Here is a 22,789-nt window from a genome sequence, read left to right as displayed (position 1 = left end):
ATTCAACTGTCCTTTATTTCTATCTCGCTTTTCTAATCATTCTGATTGTCTGATTTTAATCCTAATTATTTGATTATTACTGTTCTACTTTCCGATTTGCTTGCCTTTATATTTTCCTCGTTGCCGTTGCATCCGCCTCCATTCTATCGAGCAACTGACGAGCGAGCACTATTGCGAATCGCGATTACGCATCTTCGTATTTCAACCGACCAAAGCGTTGTTCAATTAGGAGTGCTTGGTGGTGTTATATTGAATATAAGACTGATGCGCAAGGTGTCGAGTCCAAAGAGCATATTCAGCTGAGCAGACAGGGTTCGACGCCTGGTAAATCGACACTCGTTAGGATTGGAGGGTCGCGTCGAAACAACAACTGTTGTCAGCGCGTTTTCAATATCATACGTGCCCGCAAAAATGTTATAGCATGCTAATATGAAAAAATGCGTTCGTTTTGATGTGTGAGGCTTAGGTCGCGAGGTGCCACAAAACAGATTTGGGTCGCGGCCCCTAAAAAGTTTGAGAACCACTGAATTACCATGTAACCAATAGTTTGGGAAGAGCGACCGTGGTTGTGACCGATTAGTGTGAATTATGGCACATAATGTAGCTAAAATGACATCTAACATAGTAGTACAATACGAAACTGCAAGTCTTTAAGGAAACTGCTGAACGAAAACGTAGACGACCTTCGCAATATTAAACTACCTTCCGCATGACTAGGGTTGCATTCAAAACAATTGGTTGTTTAAAACACTTTGCTTAAAACAATTTTTAAACAGTGTTTTAAACAAAGGTCTTTGAAAAGACAAAATCGGATTTTTTCAAGTTGTGTAATTATGCCATAATTGTGTAAATACGTACACGATATGCAGGGGTCTTTAATTTGTACTAAGTACAATTTAGCAAAAATATCTTATTTCATACTCAACCAGAATGGTAAATTATACTAAATTATATTTTATGAAAAATGGCTTTCCTGACGTAGGAGGGTACGATACTGAGACTTTTATGTGAAAACAAGCTCGTGCGTTGCGTCACTCCACCTGCCGGTGTTTCAAGTTTAATGATCTAACCAAAAATCACACAAGTTTCTGCAGCTCTTGAAACTGTTTTGCATGATGATCTGGGTTTACCTTCCCCCCTTAAGAACTGATTCAACCAAGCAACCTACTGCCGGTATATGCACTGCAACAGTATATTCCGGTCTTGTCCAGTTCAGCAGGGATCGTCAGCCGTGCCAAGTTACAACCTATAGTTGAGATAATTCACTCACTCACTAGAGTTTAGATTATAGCGAGCGAGAAAGATGAAATTTGGAAGCCTACTATGGCAATTTAATTTGAGCTGCGATAGATCACAAAACAGAAAAAAAATGAACAAAGGAAGAGGAAGATGAGCTGAGCGTGGAATAGAATGAAGCGGAAATCAATCCCGCCGTGCGAGCAAAGCCACACACACAGCGCTGCACAGGAAGAACCCCAGTGCGGTGCAGCATCTGCACCCCCGCCGCTGCCGGTCTCCCCACCCAACCGCCAGGCAGCACCTGTGGGAGCCAGCAGGGCCCGAAAGGAAGCGATAAACCCGCCAATGCGTTTCTTAGAGACTCCGGTGAACTGACAAACACCGAAAAACGGTAAACAAAGAAAAAATCCTTATTTTATACTCGACAGAAATTTTATTTTATACTAAATTGTACTTTTGAGACCCAAAAGTACAATTTAAAGTGGCCTGACGATATGTGATGATTGGAAGCCAATATAGTAGGTTCAACAGCTACAGTACGTAGATATTTCGTTAAAGTAGCTATATTTACCCTCTATTTTCAATTGTCAATGTGAATTCACTATGACGTCACCATTCAATATTCGTGACGTCATGGTTAAAAAAAATGTTTTGAAGATGTTAGTTTTAAATTGATTTTTGTTTAAAATGCAACCCTACGCATGACGCTTAGGCTACTTCCCATGACCTAAAGGTTATTATCGCAAGGCTTGTACAGGGCCATTTTATCCATCTACAAATAATATCTCGGGAAACTTACGTTTGACGATGACGTGCAAACGACGTAGTCACATTTGGACAGGAAATACATGTCGGCCAATATCGAAGGAAGAGCTGATTTTAATTTCTGATATGGTACGAAATGGGATGAAGCCATGTTTTTACCTTCATCCACAAAGCCGCTCCCTATGAAGTGATAATACGGATACCTAAAAATTATAACTCTGGATGAGTGCGCAAAAACAGCTTGAGATTCGCAGATATTCGATTGCAGCCGTGTATGTCGACTAAATACACGTATATACAGAAATACCTGGACTTCAAGTGCTTCCATGCCTGTGAGCTCTCAGTTGCAACATAAACCACTCGTCGGGTTTCATTCCCAATAATTCCCTCTTTGCGAAAAAACGTCTCCACCAAATCCATGTATTCGCTTACTCCATGCTTCGCTGCTTCTCTGCCCACCTTGTCACCCCATCGAACTTGAATTCTACAATGTTAACTTTATCAAAATGTGTGCAGTAATAAATGATCTCCGAGTCAAATGGAAAAGCGAATATAGCGTAGTGTGCTAAGCGTCACCGTCACGGCACCGCCTCGACAGCGCCACCGTCACGGCATGTATCGAAGGTTTATCTGGACTATTCATCGCTAACATCACTGCCATATCTAGGGTTGCATTTAAAACAAATGATTGTTTTAAACACTTTGTTTAAAACATGTGTTTTTTAAAGTTGTATAATTATGCCATAATTGTATAAATACTTTCCAAAAACATGTTGTATGAGCCTATGCGGACGATTAGCCTACCACCCGATATAGCCGACATATACGATATGGGATAGTTGGAACCCTCAAAATAGTCAGTTCAACAGCTATAGTACGTAGATATTTCGTCAAAGGCGCTATATTTACCCTCTAATTTTAATTGTCAATGTCAATTCACCATGACGTCACAATTGAATATTCGTGACTTCATGACTTGAAACAACAAAAAAACCAATAAAACACATGTTTTAAACAAGGGCGTATTGTTTTAAACATGTTTGTTTTAAATTCATTTTTGTTTTAAATGCAACCCTAGCCATAAAAGTTTTTCACAAATCCCAGAGTGATGGCGATCCGAACCAAAAAAGTCATTGGCCTAGATCAGTGCTTTTCAACTTGGACGGTTCGCACTTGTATGAATGAGAAAAATTCACGGCGAATGACAAGCGTGGTGCGAACAGTGCGAATAAAAATCCCGCGGATGAGTGCTGTTTTTCTTAGCTACATTCGAACCAGATTTTGAGGGGGTTCCAGGACTATGAGCAGAATAACTTATATTTTAGTATTCATTACAGCAGCAGCTTTCCATTGATACCCGTTTTATCGAATCGGCAAGTCGGCCAAAAATGGCCGTAAAGTTGCCTTTGACCAAATGGAAAGTGTGACGTAGATCAATCTCACTGAGCCGTGAGATTTGCTTGTGTCCACGCCATATAGGACACTATGATTAGAGGCTGTTAAAAATAAAATTAGAGTAAGCACATTGGTGTCTTATGTCATCTTATCTTGCATTACATCGAATTATTAAGTCACTGGGCAGTTTATCTACTGACCATTGCAATAGCCAGTTTGTAATGCGAACTTCACCATTAAAACTTAGAAAAGCTTTCCTGTTCCTGGACAGATGATCTCAGGCCGAGTCTAGTTCGTTAAGGCATAGGCCTATATGTAATTAATTGGTGATGCCACTAAGCTTGCTGATCCATAGGAAAAATTTGCCTAGTTCGTATTCGTACCGCCTTTGTTAGTACTACAAACTTTGTAATATTGCGAACTCTACCGAATTAACTTGAGCATGAGCGCTAGGGGTGTTCTAAAATGACTATTTTGCTCCACTCTACCGACAAGGTAGCGTAATGGTGTAGCGTCCGGCTTCTTGATCGGTATAGGCCGTGGGTTCGATTCCTGACCGGTCAGATCAAAGACCTGATTAGTAACACTGGTATCCATGACTTCCCTGCTTGGCGCTCATGCATTACTGGGATAGCATGGAGGGGTGGTGCGAGACTTAGAAAGCCGTCAAAGGCTATATCTGCACCTTGCCTGTCCAGCGGCGAATGCACATCATGTACTCATGGTATGCATTGCATATGCACAGATCGTGTGTATGTATATCATGAGTCGGTGTATATGCCGCAAAAACATCAAGGACAAAAATAAACTAAGTCCTTTCCTTCCTTCAATCGTATTGGCAACTTGATAAAGGTGTTAGGTTACCTAATTTAAGCCTACACACCAAATTTGGTTCAAAATAGTATTTATGGTGACCAATTCTTTAAATATCTATTATGGTGGTGCCCACCGTAAATACTATTTTATTTAAATCCAAATTTTTTGACGGCAATAACTCCGGTTCCAGTGGTCGGAATTAAACCAAATTTGGTGAACATCGTTTCATTAGACAACGTAACACTTTCACGGGGTGAACAGAAAAATTTCAAATTTTTTGGTATTTATTTTTACAATTAAATATAAACTTTCTTCTCCTGTAGCAATGCGGCTACTCGCTGGAATTGTACGAAATTTGGTGTGTAGGCTTAAATTAGGTAACCTAACAATTTTATCAAGTAGCCAGTACGATTTGAGAAAAAAAGTCATTTTTGAACACCCCTAATGAGCACCCTCTGCTGAGCAAAATCAAATTTACTAAGACGCATTTCTAGCGATATTCCTTTTGCAGCCTAATTGAAGCTTAATTAGACTGTTGAAATAGTTTCCTCTTTATCTAAAAGGACATTTAGGATATTAAAGATAATTTGGCATTATTTCAGTCAGTTTGCCAATATTGTACGATTGCTCTAAGAGCCATCCCGCAGTTGGCAACCCTGGCCGATAGAATTGTGTGTCAATCATGAATCTTATGTAAGTGAAAATTATTCCAGGTGTAAGTGTTGGCTTTGACAACCACAAGGATACCACACGTTGTTATTGAAAGATATGTTGATTTGTGTATTGCATAGATAAGAAGTGAATGAAGCCTAAGCATATCCAGAAATAACTGTCATCAATTACTCGGATTGTGTGGGTTTGTATAACAATGCATTCCTGGTTTTAAAGCCCACCGTACCATCCAATCGGATAGCATACCTTCGTACGGTGGAGCATTTTTTCGAATGTTGTCAGAAAATGAACCAAAGGTGCTAGTCGCAACGTTGATGCTACGATTCAAGTGCAGTTACACTTATTTGTGCTTTCTAAATGCGAACACATTCACATTGCGATGTCGATTTAGTGGAAAAGTAATATTGCTGCGAGTGAATATTGTTCTTGTGTTCGACGGAAATCACTGCACGATACCCCCGGAAAAACAACGAGCACCTTGAGAACAACGGGAGTGTGATATCTGTGATTTTTCTACTGCAGTGATTTTAGTACTTGATTAATCAATAATACGATACGCTGAGTGTAAAATAATGAAGCTCTGTACCTCCATGAAGCTCTTCGAATACAAAAGTGATAAGCTTCTTCATTTTCTTTTGGTGTAATAAATTACGGCCGGCTGGTGCGAATGAAATTTTTAAAAAAGTGCGAATGGAGCTCTTAAAGATTGAAAAGCACTGGTCTAGATCAAGTTACGGGCGCATAAAAAACGAGAGAGACTGATAGGGGAAGAGCGCAAGCACGGAAGTTTCCCGTAACATGACAAAGACCTGAAGACTTGATGATTTATGAAATTACTGTGCGAGGCGCAAATGACCTTTAGACGATGAGCACTAATGTTGTGTGTGAATAAAACAACAACTTATTCACATGGTTTACGTAGTTGTAGGCTAGGGTTGCCATACGTCCGGAATTTCCCGGACATGACCGGAATTTCACTGTTCAAACTAGCGTCCGGGAGGAATTTCTAAAATATGCCAAATGTCCGGAATTTTCAAGACTTGACGTGGGCTCATAATTTTTTCGCAAATCAGCATAAAAACAATCATATTTGGGGATATTTATGCCGATGCGTGATATTTTTCTTCGCGCTACGCGCGATTTACTATCCCGTTGATAGATTTTAATACGGAGACTACCACCCTCGCAAAAACTGCAATAAAATATAAATAAAAACAACCTTTATTTACTGGAATAAGCCTACTTGTATTCGCAATTATAGGAGAACGGTATATTCCTAGAGATCGTTAAGGCCGTTTGAATGCTTTATTCAAAGATAGTGGTTCCAAACGGGGGTGGTTTGCCTTTGTTCTGGGATTTGCGAATATGTTGAACGTAATCAGCTTCCAAAATAGCCCGTGAGTAAGTCGGGGCAAAGCTGCTGACTTTTTTTAGTAATCAGCTCGTCAAATTTTGATCTGGGCCACTGAACATGTTCAAATTGGAGATGGAGTCGCGACCATAAAAGGTTGGAAACCAGTGGATGTTGGGTGCTTATAAAGCTCCGTGGTGCACACTGGCATAAAGCTGATGAACCATTTTATCAGTAGGACATGTACATGACTTAACAAAGGGCAATTACGCTCCCCGTATTTTCGAACTCATCATCATCCACTAGCTCTATCGCTAACTCTGATCATGTGGGCGGAGAGTAGTATCTATATAGTAAAATATGAAACGCCCAATATTATTGACAGAATTCATTCAAATACTTTAACGACCAGATGTATATAGAAAACAGATTCATATAGCAAGCACCCCCCCCCCCCTAGAAGTTGCATCGATTACCCTTATGTGTGGGCTCAAAATCATTGTTTAATTGGGCGGGAGGGGGCTGAAAACACGTGGTTTCGGTCCCGGTTTCACAACACACAGCCACGTACTCAAGAACCGGATCGTGATTCGTGACCACCTCTGGTCAATGAGCAAGGTTTTGCTATCGTGACGTCATAATTTATTTTTAAATCCACTATTGGGCGCTAAAGAGTGTCTGAAATTGGGGTTGCTGAAATAAGGTAACCCTAATGTAGGCTATCTTCCAGAATATCGAAGACAAGAGACAGGAACTCGTTCAAAATGCGAATTCATTGCTTATAATAAGCCGGATTGTATATCAGGGATCGGGGACCTTTGGCATACAAAAAGCCATCCCATTTCACATCACACAAACCAATCATGAACCGCATGCTGTGTTTGATATATAAAATGACGATCATCTCACAGTATCAATATACTCATGCCCAAGTATACTTATGAAATCACAGACTGAACCGGCGAGGATCCGCAACTGACATCTTGTAAGTGAAACCCGTGGAAACTCTGGTATACTAACGAAGCAACTTTGAACCTTTCTCGATCACAGCTGACACCGTGTCTAATGTTGGTTGTTGATGCCAATGCAGGAAACAACTACCAAAATATCACAGCACTGTTTCAGTCGCTCTCTGGGTTTATTCTGCGTACCAGTGGCGAGTCACGAGCACGATATTCAAAACGAAACTAGAGCAGTTACCCTTGATAGACACCTGCTAATATGTCCTATATTACCAGTAACGTGTCTCCTTTCAAAATAATCTGACTTCTGAAACATGTATCGCGACGAAACCGGACTTATGTACGATACGAGTACGTGGAGGTAAACTCGAGGTAATTTTATATAATCCCAGAATCCCAGCAATCTCTTTCCGAAGCATCGCAAGCCATATTTGTAGGTGTAATATTGATTGAAAACACTGAAATTGATCACATACGGGTCGCGCGCATAACGTTCGGACCGAGGAAGGAAAATCACTAAGTAGAAAAATTATTTTATGTAAGGTCATCATTGGAAATACAAAGATTCAGTTTGTTTGTACGGTACGAAATGCCGCAGCAGATGTGTGAAATTGCAGCAAGCTGGTTGTTGTTTGTGGTATTCATGGTGTTTGTCGGCTACAGTGGTCATTTACACCAGGCCGATATTCCTTATATTTGATTCCGTTACTGCCAGAGGTGGTCAGTAACGAAGTACTTCTACTTTTTAGAAGTACTCAAAATAGTTTTCCTCTACTTCTGGTACTTACTCAAGTAGATCTGATTTTCTTTACTTCTACTTCGTAATATTTTGTGATCTACTTACTTACTTTTCGCTATTTTCAGTTTGTCAAGTAGAAGTAGTTTAATCCCCAATACGAAAGATAGCCTGACGAATTTTGGGGCTGTGTTCACGGAGTATCAACATTTCATATTCATAAAAGTCAAGTAAAGCCCAGGAATTTTGTTGCGCTTCGCGCAAAGTAGTTATGGAGTGACAAATACGTTTTCACGAAAGTATCAGTGAATATAATTTAGGTACCGGATTGCTTGGTTCCGCTCACACCGCATTGTCGCCCATAGCAAACATTTCATCACAGTAAATATGGCCCACCATAACGTTTGAAACTACCGCTTCGAAATCTAGCAATTACCAATCTATCGTAATCTAACAGCCCGTATCACGTGTCTTGCTAATCTGGAAAATCCAGCTTTTTTGAACCTTACACCTGTTTTAGCAGATCACCTTTGAAGCTTTATGGACAAAAAACATGAAATGTAGTTTCCGCTTTTTAGAAGTGGAATTTGTATTTCACTTTCAAATGCGAGTATCATACTTTGAGTTCTTATTAATTTCAGTTCTTTTGTCTGCAGAACATACATGTTGAAGCATAAAAGCAAGTGTAGTAATGCCTCTTTTTTCCGAAAATAAAGCTACACTAAGTATGACATTTAATATCCACAATATTTGTTATTAACGTATACTAATCGCGCAAAGTGATGAAACCGTATCCGATACAACTTCTACGTGTTTCTCTTCGCCTAAACTTGGTGCCTTATAATACGGGTAGGGCGCCATGCCATGATATTCTCTAAAACGGGGTCTTCTAGTAAACAAAGGGTTAGTATCGCATTTTCATATCAATACTATAATTTGCGTCCCATGATGGAAAAAAATGCTTATTCTGTCGAAAATTGATACCTCCTGAGATGCATCAATATGAATCAAGCTCTCTGCACCTTCCGCATGGCTCAATTCGCAGCTTTTGACAGTCCTTGCGAACGAATTAAGACTGTTTTCAAAACTACTTACTTACTTGAGTAGATTTAAAGTCAGTCAATTCTACTTCTACTTCAAGTAGTTTTAGGTGGCTGATTGAAGAAGTACTTCTACTCGTACTTGAGTAGATTTTTTCGTCGCTACTTCTACTTCTACTTGAGTAGCTTTGTTGACTACTTTGACCACCTCTGCAGCACCTCGTAGCACTGCCAACTTCTGGGCTTTTTCAAGACACGGCTTACGCGGATGAGATGGCGAGGAGGAGCCTAGATAAACCTCCAACACTTAGGTAGGAATTCTGGAGTCGACCTCGGTCGGACATGAATCCACAATCCATTGGTGTTGCAGCTGTGGATTATACCCAGAGATGGTCAAAGTAGTCAAGAAAGCTACTCAAGTAGAAGTAGAAGTAGCGACGAAAAAATCTACCCAAGTACGAGTAGAAGTACTTCTTCCATAAGCAACCTAAAACTACTTGAAGTGGAAGCAGAATTGACTGACTTTAAATCTACTCAAGTAAGTAAGTAGTTGTGAAAACGATCGTAATTCGTTCACATGGATTGTCAAAAGGTGCAAATTGAGCTATGCGAAAGGAGCCGAGCTTGATTCATATTGATGCATACCAGGAGGTATCCAATTTGCGACAGAATAAGCATTCGTCCCGCATCATGGGATGAAAATGATTGTATTGATATTGAAATGCGATACTAATCCTATGTTTACTCGAACAGCACGTTTTAGAAAATATCATTGTAAGGTGCCCTCCCCCATATTATAAGCCCTGTAGTCTAGTTGAAGAGCAATACGGAGAAGTTGTATAGGATACGGTGTAAACGCTTTGTGCGATTAGTAAACGTTAATAAAAAATATGCCGGATCGTAAAAAATGCCGTGTTGTGTAGCTTTATTTCCGAAAATTAAAGGCATTACTACACTTGCTTTTATACTTCAACATGTATGTTATCCAGACAAAAAAACTGATATTAATTAGAAATCAAAGTGATACTTGGAGTTGATAGTGAAATATAAATACTACTTCTAAAAGCGGAACATGTATTTCATGTCTTTAGTCCCGAAAGCTGCGAAGGTTGGTATGCTCAAATAGCTCTAAAACTGAAAATAAGTCTGAGTCCACTTTGCCAGATTAGGACACGCCAGGACTGCTAGAGATTACGATATGATAAGTAAATGCTAGATTGCGAATCATCAGTTTAAAACGTTATGATGAGCCATAATATTATATACTTTGATGAAATATTTGGTATGGCGAAGGGCGACAATGCGGTGTGAACGGAACCAGGCCAACCCGCTACCTAAATTATATTCAACATTACTATCGAGAAATCATACTGGTTACCCCCGTATCCACTCCGATGCTGCGTGAAAACAGCCCCGAAATTCCTCAGGCTATCTTACCGTTTGGAGGATTAAACTACTTCTACTTGACAAACTGAAAATAGCGAGAAGTGAGTAAGTAGATCACAAAATATTACGAAGTAGAAGTAGAAGTAACGAAAATCAGATCTACTAGAGTATGTACCAGAAGTAGAGGGATACTACTTGAGTACTTCGAAAAAATAGAAGTACTTCGTTACTGACCACCTCTGATTATACCACTACGCTATCTTGCCACTGCGCAGCAAGCGGGTCGTTAGCCACGGGTTGCCGAACCCCAGTATAGAACATGACTGAATAATTGAACCATTTTCAAACCGTAAATATAAAAATGATAGAGAATGCGAGAACTTCTATCAATTGCCTCATTGTGTCGCCTGAGGTAAGCCTTTTTTCAATTGTAATTCCTGGATAATTATGGCATTTCAGATAGATACAGATATTGCTATTCTTGCCAAAATATGAGCTATTTGTTCATGATGGGAAAAGTAGGTTGCATTCGAGATCTCAACTTTTATGAGGCACATTTCTTATGCGAACGTACATTTCCATGGGTCTCCTATTGGCAAATGTAGTTTTTCATGCTCATATTTCGCGGTGTAAATGCATGAAGTCAACATTCAGATCGAGTCCCGGCTAAATCTACATAGCCAATTCGGGCCAGTTGCAAGCTCACTATACAAGGCCCTTTTCATAAGGCTCGAAATGCATGGAGAATTGAATACTTCGAAGTGGAATTATGCTAATTATTCCTTAATATTGAGTGGCACTTAATCGGGTTCGTTCCATAAATACGAAAGAAATGCGATCATAGATATTGATTGAATAATAAAATGAATAATAAATAAAACAAATGAATAAACAAAATATGTGATTCAGTAGATTTAAACTGCACTCATGAACCCTGGTTGCGAGCTACTTTTTATTCGTTTTTTTGCGAATTTTCACCATGCAGGTGGAATTTCTTTGGTCAATAGTCAAGCGCCCAATGCTAATGTTACAAAGATCTATACTCCAAAGACTTGAGATCATTACCTCTTTCCCCACATTGAAAATACATACGTAACTCACCCAGCTACTCTGCGAGTGAAACCGATTCGATTACAGATAGATTGAACGTGTGTTTCGAACGTGGGTTGGAATCGAAAGGCGTAACTGACGAACTGCGAAACCCACCAAGCGTAGGGATCATCATGTATTTTATCCAGGACTGCCAATATGTTCTCGGGAACTGACCAGTCGATGTCGGCGATATTGCGACTTGTCCGGACGATTCTTTCGTTTTGTGTGTTGTCTGGATAAGAATGATAGGTATGCGTTCAATGTTAAGGTTTAATATCCCAAATAAATTTTGAAGCGGCACTAAATATGTGGTCTGGAATCGAACGTATGAAAAATATTTTGCCAGCAGCCATTTCTTCCTGGAGGTCACCGTACTCCAGCTGAAAGATATTCATCAGCTGTACTATTCCACCTCGTCTTAGTGGTATCGAGGACACTCATAGGGTCATGGCCTCCTCGCTTTTTGCGAAATACCTGCCACACTTTTCGTCCCTGCTGCACGTTGGCGAGGAGATTAAGCAGTCTACCAAAGAATATACTTTTATATAGTGTCAGTCAACATTATGAATGAACTGCGTCCTACGAACCACGGGGGTCTGGTTACTTGAGTATTCGAACGCCACCGGCGCTGAACGGACGACTATTACTATTAGCCAGATATATATTTGCGTGAAACGCAGAATATCTCATTGTAGCTTACAATATCAATGTATTACGATTGAGAAGCGTAATGGCAGAATGGAGTCTGTGGAGTGACGATAACATTAGTCGGATTTTTACACTAGCTTAGTACACAAATATAGGTGAATGAACTTCGTTTAGTGTTAATTAGGGTTAGTTCGGATATCAATAATTTTCACTATCCGGATAACGGATATATCCGGATATTTTGGAATTTATCTAACCGGTAAACCGGATAATAGCTGCTAAGTGAGACAATCGATTTCATTAGGTCTGCATGTAGAACGGATCGCAAAATCATTACACAGTGTTATTGTAGAGTACCTACCTACGCGCGCAGTATGAGCGAATACCAGAAAAACCACGCAAATTTAATGTTCACTGCTTCTGCAATGCCCTCTTTATAAAGCACAGATGCATCAATTGTGGGATCCTGTAGCCGGGACCGGAATTTTGTAACAAAGAGTCCACGTTCATTGAATGCTTTTTCAGCTTCCACAGAAGTGGGCTGAATAGAAAGCAGCGCTTCGTAGAGAGTCAAAAGGTTGGCAGGTCGTACGCCGGAAACTTCAACGGCTTTACATCCTTTTGACCATCCTTATGTTTAGGTTTGGAGTACTAGAAGAACGACTAGCTGATACTGGAATTAATGCCGACATGATACCTCGCTCTAATTCACGTGATCAGGCACGCAGCCAGATGAAAATGTAGGGGGATTGAAATAAAATCAGGGGTTTCAATTTTTTTTTTCGAATTAATCATCAGCGGAAATCAATTACGCTTGCACGCACGCACATTTTTGCGAACATTCGATGTCATTCAGTTTCGCGGTGTCACTCTCAGAATCACTGATTAGAATACACTTAACGGCATATCGTCAACAAGCCATCGAGAGATAGGAGCCAATGCATGCTGGGTCCGAGATGGTTAGGCCAGCGATTATATCGTTCGTAGGCCTATTGCAGATGTGATTGTGTAGGTCAACGATAATATCGTGAGCACCAAACCAATGAAGATGCGATTGTGCAGGCCAGCGATGGAATAGTGTGTACACTGCACATGGCCTATTGCAGATGCGATTCTTCAATCCAGTGGAACTATCGGCTTGTTGAAGACGCGATAAATCAGGCCAGAGACGATAGCCGAGCGCGCGGCAATCAATGACCTAATTTAACGATCTTCCCAGCAGGAGATCGCGTCACATTACATTGTGCAATGTGTACAGACGCATCTCGCTAATTGGCAACACGCTTCTCGTTAATCGGCCGCGCCAACACTGAATACTACTTATTGAAGCTTACTAAAACGTGTAAAATGCATTAGCAACGATTCTTTTTTATCCGGTTAACCGGCAGAAAAATATCCGGATATCAGATAGTGAAAATACCTGCGGTTAACCGGTTAACCGGTTAACCGTTATCCGGATAATCCAACCCTAGTGTTAATGCTGCATGCTTGATCGTGTCGTGTCGTGTAAGTGCAATAGCTTATAAATCAGGAAATTTTGCAAAGGGCAAGACGGGGTGACAAAAAAAGACCTTGATAACCCATATAGAATTCCGAGTTACTAGTCAATTATACGTTATTAGTTTTGACTCGAATCAATTCGAGTCATTTTCAATCCACTCCCGACCAACGGGTCGATTTCGAGTTGTAGTGTTGAGACTCGAGTGCAGGACGAGTTCGACTCAATCCTGTGAAACTCTCGGGTGATATCGACTAACTCGCACTCTGAATATAGTCATCATTTCATACTTCACATGCTTATTCAAACAGATAAAAGTCAGTTTATCGACTGTTTTTGAAGTATCCGTCCTTATCAGTGATTCCCAACCGCGGCTCCAAGGTAAGTAGTATAGTAGATCGGTCGTGACCTGGCTGGGGCTCTTATGGGCGAGGTGGCATGGTGCCGAGAAACCGGGGGTGGCATGGTGACCCTTATGTCTTATGGCGGGGGTGGCATGGTGCCGAGAAACCGGGGGTGGCATGGTGACCCTTATGTCTTATGGCGGGGGTGGCATGGTGCCATTGTGTGTTATGGCTGCGGTGGCATGGTTACCTTGTCGGGTATAGGCTGCGGCGGCACGGTGTCGTGAAAACTCGTGGTGGCATGGTTACCTTTTCGGTATAGGCTGCGGTGGCATGGTGCCGTGAAAACCCGTGGTGGTATGGTTACCTTTTCAGGTATAGGCATCTCTGGCATATCGTATTGAAAACTCGTGTTGGCACATCGTACTTCTAGGTATAGGCATCTCTCGCACTTCGTACTTTCGCGTATAGGCTGTGGTGGTGATTCGCCATGGGTTCATATGGGTGCGTCGGCATATCGTACTTCCGGGTATAGGCATCTCTCGACCGGTGTTGAATATGTATCAGGTATGGTAAATAGTCACGTCATTGATTCTCAGTTGATGAGTATATCCCAAATTATTATGTATGACCGATTCGAGTTGATCCTAACGTTTACGGTGGGTGCGACAATGATATATCGTTATTCTTATGGGTGCGGCGATGATTCTTACTTTCAGGTATGGGCTGCGACGGTGTCTCGTACTCTCAGCAAAAAGGGTGTGAAATAGTTTGCTAAATCTAGGAATCAGTCGCATGGTAATGTTTTCGTAAGTAGTTTGTCACAGAGCCGGCGTAGACGGCGGTTCAAATACCAACGATAGCCGCGTTCACATACTAACACTTCAAAAAGGTGTGAAATATTAGTAAAATCCTACGATCGCCCACAAGATAACACCTCAGACATTGTCATCTTTCACGACTTGGTGTCATAGCCATACCGATCGCTCACGCGGTGAAATTTTAGTAATCAGTTTGTCACAGAACTTGATTTCGCTGGTAAGATTTAATCAGTAACGACTAACAGAACCGCCAGTGTCGGTAACTTGAATAGCAACAAATTGCCACTTATTTCCGTCCTAACCCTAATCCTTTGTGAGGTTACCGCATACTCAAATAGGTGTGAAATGATTGTAAAATCCCACGATCGCTCACAAGGGTAAGGAATAACAGAACCACAACGGCAACGACTTGAATACCCACAAATTGTCAATTGTTGGTATAACTCGAATCTTTTTAAGAGTATAATCCTTTTGAAACTGAATATTACTTGACTTGACCCACTTTCAACTCCGTGTCCGGATCATTCACACATTCCACGCCGCTGTTTTAACACTTATAGAATCAATACCAACTATCTATAACCCGATAATATTCAATCATTTTGGTAATTTGCCAACTTTGAATCCGTTCGTCAGATGTACTACAGGTAAACTGAGATAATCAAAAATGAAATATTTTGACTTTGGTATAGTGTGAATTGAAATAGGATTGACAAACATAACTACCAACTTTCAACCTATCCATATTTCGAAATTATACGCACATCGATTTGAAACAAGTAATGAAACCATACAACTGTATTCGCGAGTTGGTTTTCCGTTTGTCAGTTTCAGTAAATACTATCACGATATTTTAATGTGTTACTACACAAAATAAAGTCAATTAATGAAATATTGCTCGTTGTTGAAAACATTTCCAACTTGACAACCGCTTACGCATAACGCGATCGAGTTGCAATGCGATGAGTTGAATCGGAATATTTCAACCTACTTTGTCATATCGCGATTTGAAGTAGGATTGCCAGACAGGCTGGGTAAACTTTCACTCCACTGCGTTTCAGATTAATTTATTCACACGATCACCATCTCGCTGTCTTCACACTTACACAGTCACGTACTGTTCCCACTCGCAACTTCGGTACGATATTTCAACTTGTCACAATAACTGATTATTCGCATGTTGATTTGAAACAAAAGAAGCCTAGAACAAGTTATCTGAGTATTTTTTTGTCACAATTGAGTTAATGGAAATAGTATTATGCCTCGAAATTTTAACATCTTACCGTACTCAAAAGAGTCAATCATGAAAACCTTGTCAATTAAATCCGTTTGTAACTTAGCCAACCAACTAGACAGTACCCGTACAGAAAGAAGACAAGATTACGCGAGTACATACAATCGCTAAAATTTAAAATCCATAGCAAGTTCGGTTGTAGTCATATACCGCCAAATCGTCTTTTTTGTTCAACTGTAAAAGTCGTTACTATTCTGTAAGATAAAATAATTACTACTCGGTATATTTTATAAACCAAAGTAAATACTACTCGGTGTGCGGTTTGAGATTAACACATTACATTTGAGTATACGAGATTTGAATGTCTGACCAACGTAGTTGAGAATTCATTTCTTACAATCGAACGCAGGCGTTATATTGAAAATTTTCACGATGTAAACATATGAATTGACACATTGATTTTGACATGAGATTTTGTAATAGTCGATCATGACTTGATTATTAAATTATGACATTATTAGACCAGGGTTGTGTTGAAGGTTATTACGATACCAACAAACTTTTCAGAAACATTGTCATTAACATATCGATTTGTAAAACTAGATTAACATGTCTGAAATGTTTTGATTGGGAAAATTAAGCCGTGTTCGTAAAAACCACGCAGCGTATTGTGGAAATCAGGAAATAATTTACAAATGTAATTGTCTCCAGTAACAAAGACTAAAGATGAAACAACAATTTTCTTTGTTGAACAATAACCGGTACAATACTTTATCGTCATAATCTGCGGCGGGAATTGAAACACTTTCGCACATTACCCGGTGTCAAGATATCAGACTAGGTGAATTGACATACCGCCGCTTGATTAATGCTTAATCCGTTCGCACCATTTCACACACTTTGATCATTACAAAAACAAATTGGAATATGTTTGCTAGACACCACCTATTCAACTATACTTGAGTAATACAGAAACCCTTTAACATTGATAAAATTGGAATACATTAATATTGTTGTTCATTAGTGATCATACATTACCATTTGAATATTCTAAAGTAATTATAATCGTAAAAACCAAACCGCTGAAAGTCATTACCACCACAAAAACAATTTGTATGATATTCACCAAACGCATCCCAACTCAGTTTGCAGAAATTATTTGTAGAGTGCATACCGACAAAGAAATCATGAACACAACCAACACCGAAAATGATAAACACGTTTCGCGTTACTATTGATACAAGTTTATTCCTATCGGGCGAAATAAATGCCACCACAAAACTCAGAGCATGCAAAGGTCTTGATTGATATGCATTTCGATTTGTGTCTTATGATACCAGCAAGCATTTTAGAAATATTATGATTCGTTCAACCAAAGTCGTAAAACAATTTGTACGACGTTTAATAAATGTGTCCTATACTTAGGTGTACTAGAAATGTTTGTAAAACAGACTCCGGTAAAGAAATCGACCAAAAGATATCTTACACCTAAATCTGGTGAAACCGTTTTGTGCTTTTTGTTCATTAGTAATAGTATTCACTCGAATTTTTCAATTTCATTTCATCAAAGTAAATGTAATCATAGTCACTAAAGAACTTACTTGGATGTGTTTGAATTCTAGACATAGTTCTGATTGACCCGACGCAATACCCAAGAACAACCCTAGTTTTAACCGAGCACACATATCCAAAATATCGCACACCCCACTGTTCCTAAAGCGCGAAACCCGATACAAAATATTACTTGATGTGTTGTTGTGGTGTCATCTTCACAATATCGCACACAATACAAATGATGGTTATGTGTAACATGCCGTTGATTTGAATCACACCAACCTGGAAAAGGATTTACTCACCCTCTACATAATGGATATTGACCAATATCACGTCGTCGGCGTGTATCGCTTTTTCTAGATACGAATTATGTTAGTGTAGCAGAAATATTATAGTGTAACAGAAAAAAATTTCCACTCTCTTGGATTATGAATCCGATGTGTTAGCGTTCATTCAATATTTCGTCTGTGTCAACTAGTTACTTTGCGTGATACGACTGATGATCCCTGCGACTTTTTCTGATCACAGTATGAAAAATATTTTCATCACGCAAAATACTCCACTCTATATTCTCATACTACTAAACTATGGAATGATTGGTCATGCTTTCAAACTATAGAATGATTGGCCAGACTCTGCAAACTGTTTTTAATGTCACAAGAACTTTTTTACACGAATGGTCACGTATCTAAATATTCAAATAATCCAACACACAACTATAATACTTACAGAAATATCATAGTTCTTGTAACAAAGTTGTATGTGTACAATACATGTTTATCGTAAGTCCTACACAATCATGATATCCATCCGAGTTTGACTTTTAGAAAACATTATACCGACGTCGCGACATCTTTCAAAAACAAAACCATGGTCACTGCTTGAGAGACCTACCAACGTCATCGCAGTAATCTTGTTACTTCCATAAAAGAGTATGTATTCGACTTTCGTTCCACAAATCTAACGCCGAAACAATTTACTTTGCTAACGAAAAGTGCTGAGTCATCATATGATTGTCCTCACAACAATACAACTAAAACCTACTATCATACAAAATGATCGTTATAGTTTGCACACCAACGATACATCGTACAAGTAACAAGTCTCGAGAATCCAGTTATTGAAAAAACGTTAAAGTGTTTCTCCTGCACCAAGTCGTTATGTTGACGAAAGCGTATATTGTAATATCATGATCGATTTGCATTCATTGGTCACAAAACTGTCACTACTCTAAATAATTATTTTTCACTCAAACACAAATGCATACTTGTCACCATTCGAGAAACTTACTTACTACGACATGAATTGTTATTTTTATGTTGTGTAAATAGTTAATAATTAATTTTAGTAACACTATATCAACGTCATCGAGTTGAGCGAATAGATTTACATGTAGCCTTGTGGATTTAATCGAAGCACACAGCATGGTCTAATGTATAGTCCTCTCTATTGTGCAGCAACTCGGTAATCGAAATGCATGCATTAACATACAACGATCTTGGTTCATCACGCGAAAAATATCTTTACCGTCGCGACACTCTGATACTCTTCACAAGATGTGTAAATCCTTTTCACACTCATAATAGTACACTAACGGGATACCAACGTCAAGCGACAACGTTTAACAACATCACTGACACTGAACATACGATACCTACTCAATTAAAATCACCATTTTCACTTGGAGGTCAGCCGTTACCTGAGTAAATATACCATTGTCCTTTGGAGATTTATCGTTTACTCAGAGTAACAATGCATTTTCAGTTTGGGTTCAATCCTTTCCTAGAGTAACAAACCCTTTTCGTTTGCAAATCTTTTTTTTCCTACAGCAACAAACCATTTTCACTTGGAAAAATACTTTTACCTAGAGTAACTAATTATTTTCTTTTGGAAATATATTTTTTCCCCTGGGTAACAAACCCTTTTCGTTTTGAAAACTATCATTTACATGAGTACCAATACCGTTTTCACTTGGAAATCTATCTTTTCCCTGGGTAACAATACCATTTTCGTTTTGAAAACTGAAAACCACACCCGATAATTTGATATTTTTTATATTGGTACAACGGACAGTGACAAAATACACACCAACAACGACTCCGATGCATTTGTGTAATCGCATATTCACTTGTGCTGGCGCATGCCATCAAAATCATCGGTTACCCACATGCAATGTGCTCTTGTATATCGAAATGCATGTTTGGGAAATTGGACAATAGGTTTCGATAGGTCTGTGATGTCCGGGTTAGTGCTTTGGATTGTCCAGAGTCAAAATGTCTGAATAAAACACCTCCTCGACTTTGGTAACTGGTTGGTACGTGGATAACGGTGCTCGGAAAGCGGTTGGATTTATGTCACACATTGCGATAACAATTCCGGGTCGAGTTTTCTCCCACATGTTTACTATATTGAGTCTTTATTGGTCAATGTATGTCTCGACATTCAGTTTGAAATCGGAAACCCTGATGAAGTATGTAACCGGATCCGGATATCAACTCTGAATCGATAAACCAATGAACAATATTCAAGTAAACATGTTACACCCTGTGTTTCCCCGAAAAATACCATCCACACATATGTCGCGCTTGTTTGCCCACACAGGTATACGCGTAAATGGAGGTGTGTGACATTGCATGCAATGTGTTGGTATACAAACATCGGGGAGTAAGCCTTCGATCCACAGACATTATCATAGCCGGTAATTTTGATGCAGATCGAATGTCATCAAGCACACCCGATAACAATGTCATACCAATAAGACACATTGCAATGACTCTGAGTCCGCGCTGTTTCATCGATATTTCGACACCGTTCACTGATTTACTCGATGGTGTTATCGTGTTGTAACATTACAAGATAGTCATGACCCTATCTGCGGATAGACCACCCGGGGAAATGGTATTGTTACCATTTACCCAAACGGTATTGTTACCCAAGGAAAAGATAGATTTCCAAGTGAAAACGGTATTGGTACTCAGGTAAATGATAGTTTTCCAAACGAAAAGGGTTTGTTACCCAGGGGGAAAAATATATTTCCAAAAGAAAATAATTAGTTACTCTAGGTAAAAGTATTTTTCCAAGTGAAAATGGTTTGTTGCTGTAGGAAAAAAAAGATTTGCAAACGAAAAGGGGTTGTTACTCTAGGAAAGGAGAGAACCCAAAGTGAAAATGTATTGTTACTCTGAGTAAACGATAAATCTCCAAAGGACAATGGTATTTTTACTCAGGTAACGGCTGACCTCCAAGTGAAAATGGTGATTTTAATTGAGTAGGTATCGTATGTTGAGTGTCAGTGATGTTGGTAAACGTTGTCGCTTGACGTTGGTATCCCGTTAGTGTACTATTATGAGTGTGAAAAGGATTTACACATTTTGTGGAGGGTATCAGAGTGTCGCGACGGTAAAGATATTTTTCGCGTGATGAACCAAGATCGTTGTTTAAATGTTAATGCATGCATTTCGATTACCGAGTTGCTGCACAATAGAGAGGACTATACATTAGACCAGGGGTTCTCAACCTGGGGGGCGCGGGAGGCTCTCAGGGGGGGCGCGAAAAATTGACGAAGTCAGTATAGGGGGGGCGCGAGAAATTGACAAAGTCAGTATAAATTGTACGTGTCTGAACATGTGTTTCACATCGATTATGAGAAGACGATTAATGAAGATGAAATTTATTCCATATTCAAGAAAGTTTGCAAAATACAAACTCTAACAACCGCGCTCAACGCAGTATAGTCTGATTTCAACTTCATTTGGGCGAATTTTTGAAATTCTTCGGAGATACAGAGAGCAATTCCCACGTGTAAGTCATTCATTGCTTCATAGCTTTGACAGTAGCCTAAAGCTTGTCGCGCCGGGCAGCTCTTGTTAGTAGCTTGCGAACTTCACTGCCTAAGACAGACTTAGATGCAACATAGGTTGCCCGGTTTCGCCCTCAATTAGGCTACTCTAAATCAATACAATTTAAATACTTTCCAAAACTGATCAAATTTAGCCGGGCAGGACAGAACGACGCCTTGCTCTCTGTACTCACTACCAGCATCAGGATTAGTCTCAGGGTGACCTACCTTGAAATTAATTAATGGATGTCTTGTTCGATGTTTATTTGTTATTTTCAAACAAGTTTGGAGAAATTTGTCAGCAATGTAAAAGACTCAACAACTGGAATGCAGATTCAAAATTGGCGTAAGATAGACCTTATGTATACTATTAGATCAGGGGTGGGCAGCCTGCAGCCGTAGAAGGGAATTGGAGTGGCCGTCGACGCCTAATTCAATTAGTATGTGTTGGCGGCCTTAGACATGCAAATTGCAATTACGGATTCACTCCCGCATTTTCGAGAGATTTTAATTAATCTTGAAATTTTCTTCGCCCTCTCCGCAATTCAAAAAGACTTCATTTTTCAATTTTAATGCAGTAGCGCCCTTTTTTTATACTGAGCCGGAATGGGAATTGGCAAGAAATAACAATTCGTTCGCGGCCCTGAAAAATTTTCGCGCTCCGCGCGACAATATGCGCCTCCCGGCAACTATATTCATAACATTGCCACTCGCGATTTCGGTGCGCACAATAGGCCATTGTGAAAAGTAGAAGTCCAGAGTTCACCGGGAATGGATATGGACAGTTTACCATAGGTATTTTGCGTCCAGATCGTTCATTGCGGCTATGCCCTGGAATGCGGTTTTACGCTACATAAGCAATCGAAATGCGGCCATGATTATCAAAAACGTTGCCCACCTCTGTATTAGATGATGTGCTCTTTTTGACATGACGATAAATGCAAGGGGGTCAGGGGGGGCGCGATTTTTTTGACCATCTCCAAGGGGGGCGCGTGTCAAAAAAGGCTGAGAACCACTGCATTAGACCATGCTGTGTGCTTCGATTAAATCCACAAGGCTACATGTAAATCTATTCGCTCAACTCGATGACGTTGATATAGTGTTACTAAAATTAATTATTACCTATTTACACAACATAAAAATAACAATTCATGTCGTAAAAAGTAAGTTTCTCGAATGGTGACAAGTATGCTTTTGTGTTTGAGTGAAAAATAATTATTCAGAGTAGTGACAGTTTTGTGACCAATGAATGCAAATCGATCATGATACTACAATATACGCTTTCGTCAACATAACGACTTGGTGCATGAGAAACACTTTAACGTTTTTTCAATAACTGGATTCTCGAGACTTGTTACTTGTACGATGTATCGTTGGTGTGCAAACTATAACGATCAT

The 22,789-nt window shown here is 39.7% G+C and overlaps 1 protein-coding gene across 1 annotated transcript in view; it reads right to left on the bottom strand.

Moving 5' to 3' along the window:
* LOC145439653 (alpha-(1,6)-fucosyltransferase-like) overlaps positions 1 to 22,789 on the bottom strand; it is a 56,765-nt gene that overhangs the window by 3,928 nt on the left and 30,048 nt on the right. The window contains exons 6-8 of the mRNA XM_080317176.1: positions 11,464 to 11,686; positions 2,312 to 2,488; positions 2,039 to 2,207 (exon numbers count right to left, since the gene is read on the bottom strand). Of these exons, the coding sequence (XP_080173302.1) occupies positions 2,039 to 2,207; positions 2,312 to 2,488; positions 11,464 to 11,686 (569 nt within the window). The remainder of the gene's footprint in view (positions 1 to 2,038; positions 2,208 to 2,311; positions 2,489 to 11,463; positions 11,687 to 22,789) is intronic.

The sequence above is a fragment of the Botryllus schlosseri genome, chromosome 5 (genome assembly GCF_051294905.1).
Source record: "Botryllus schlosseri isolate E-star chromosome 5, Bs_hap1, whole genome shotgun sequence".
Lineage (NCBI taxonomy): Eukaryota > Metazoa > Chordata > Ascidiacea > Stolidobranchia > Styelidae > Botryllus > Botryllus schlosseri.
This window is presented reverse-complemented; position numbering and strand designations above follow the sequence as displayed.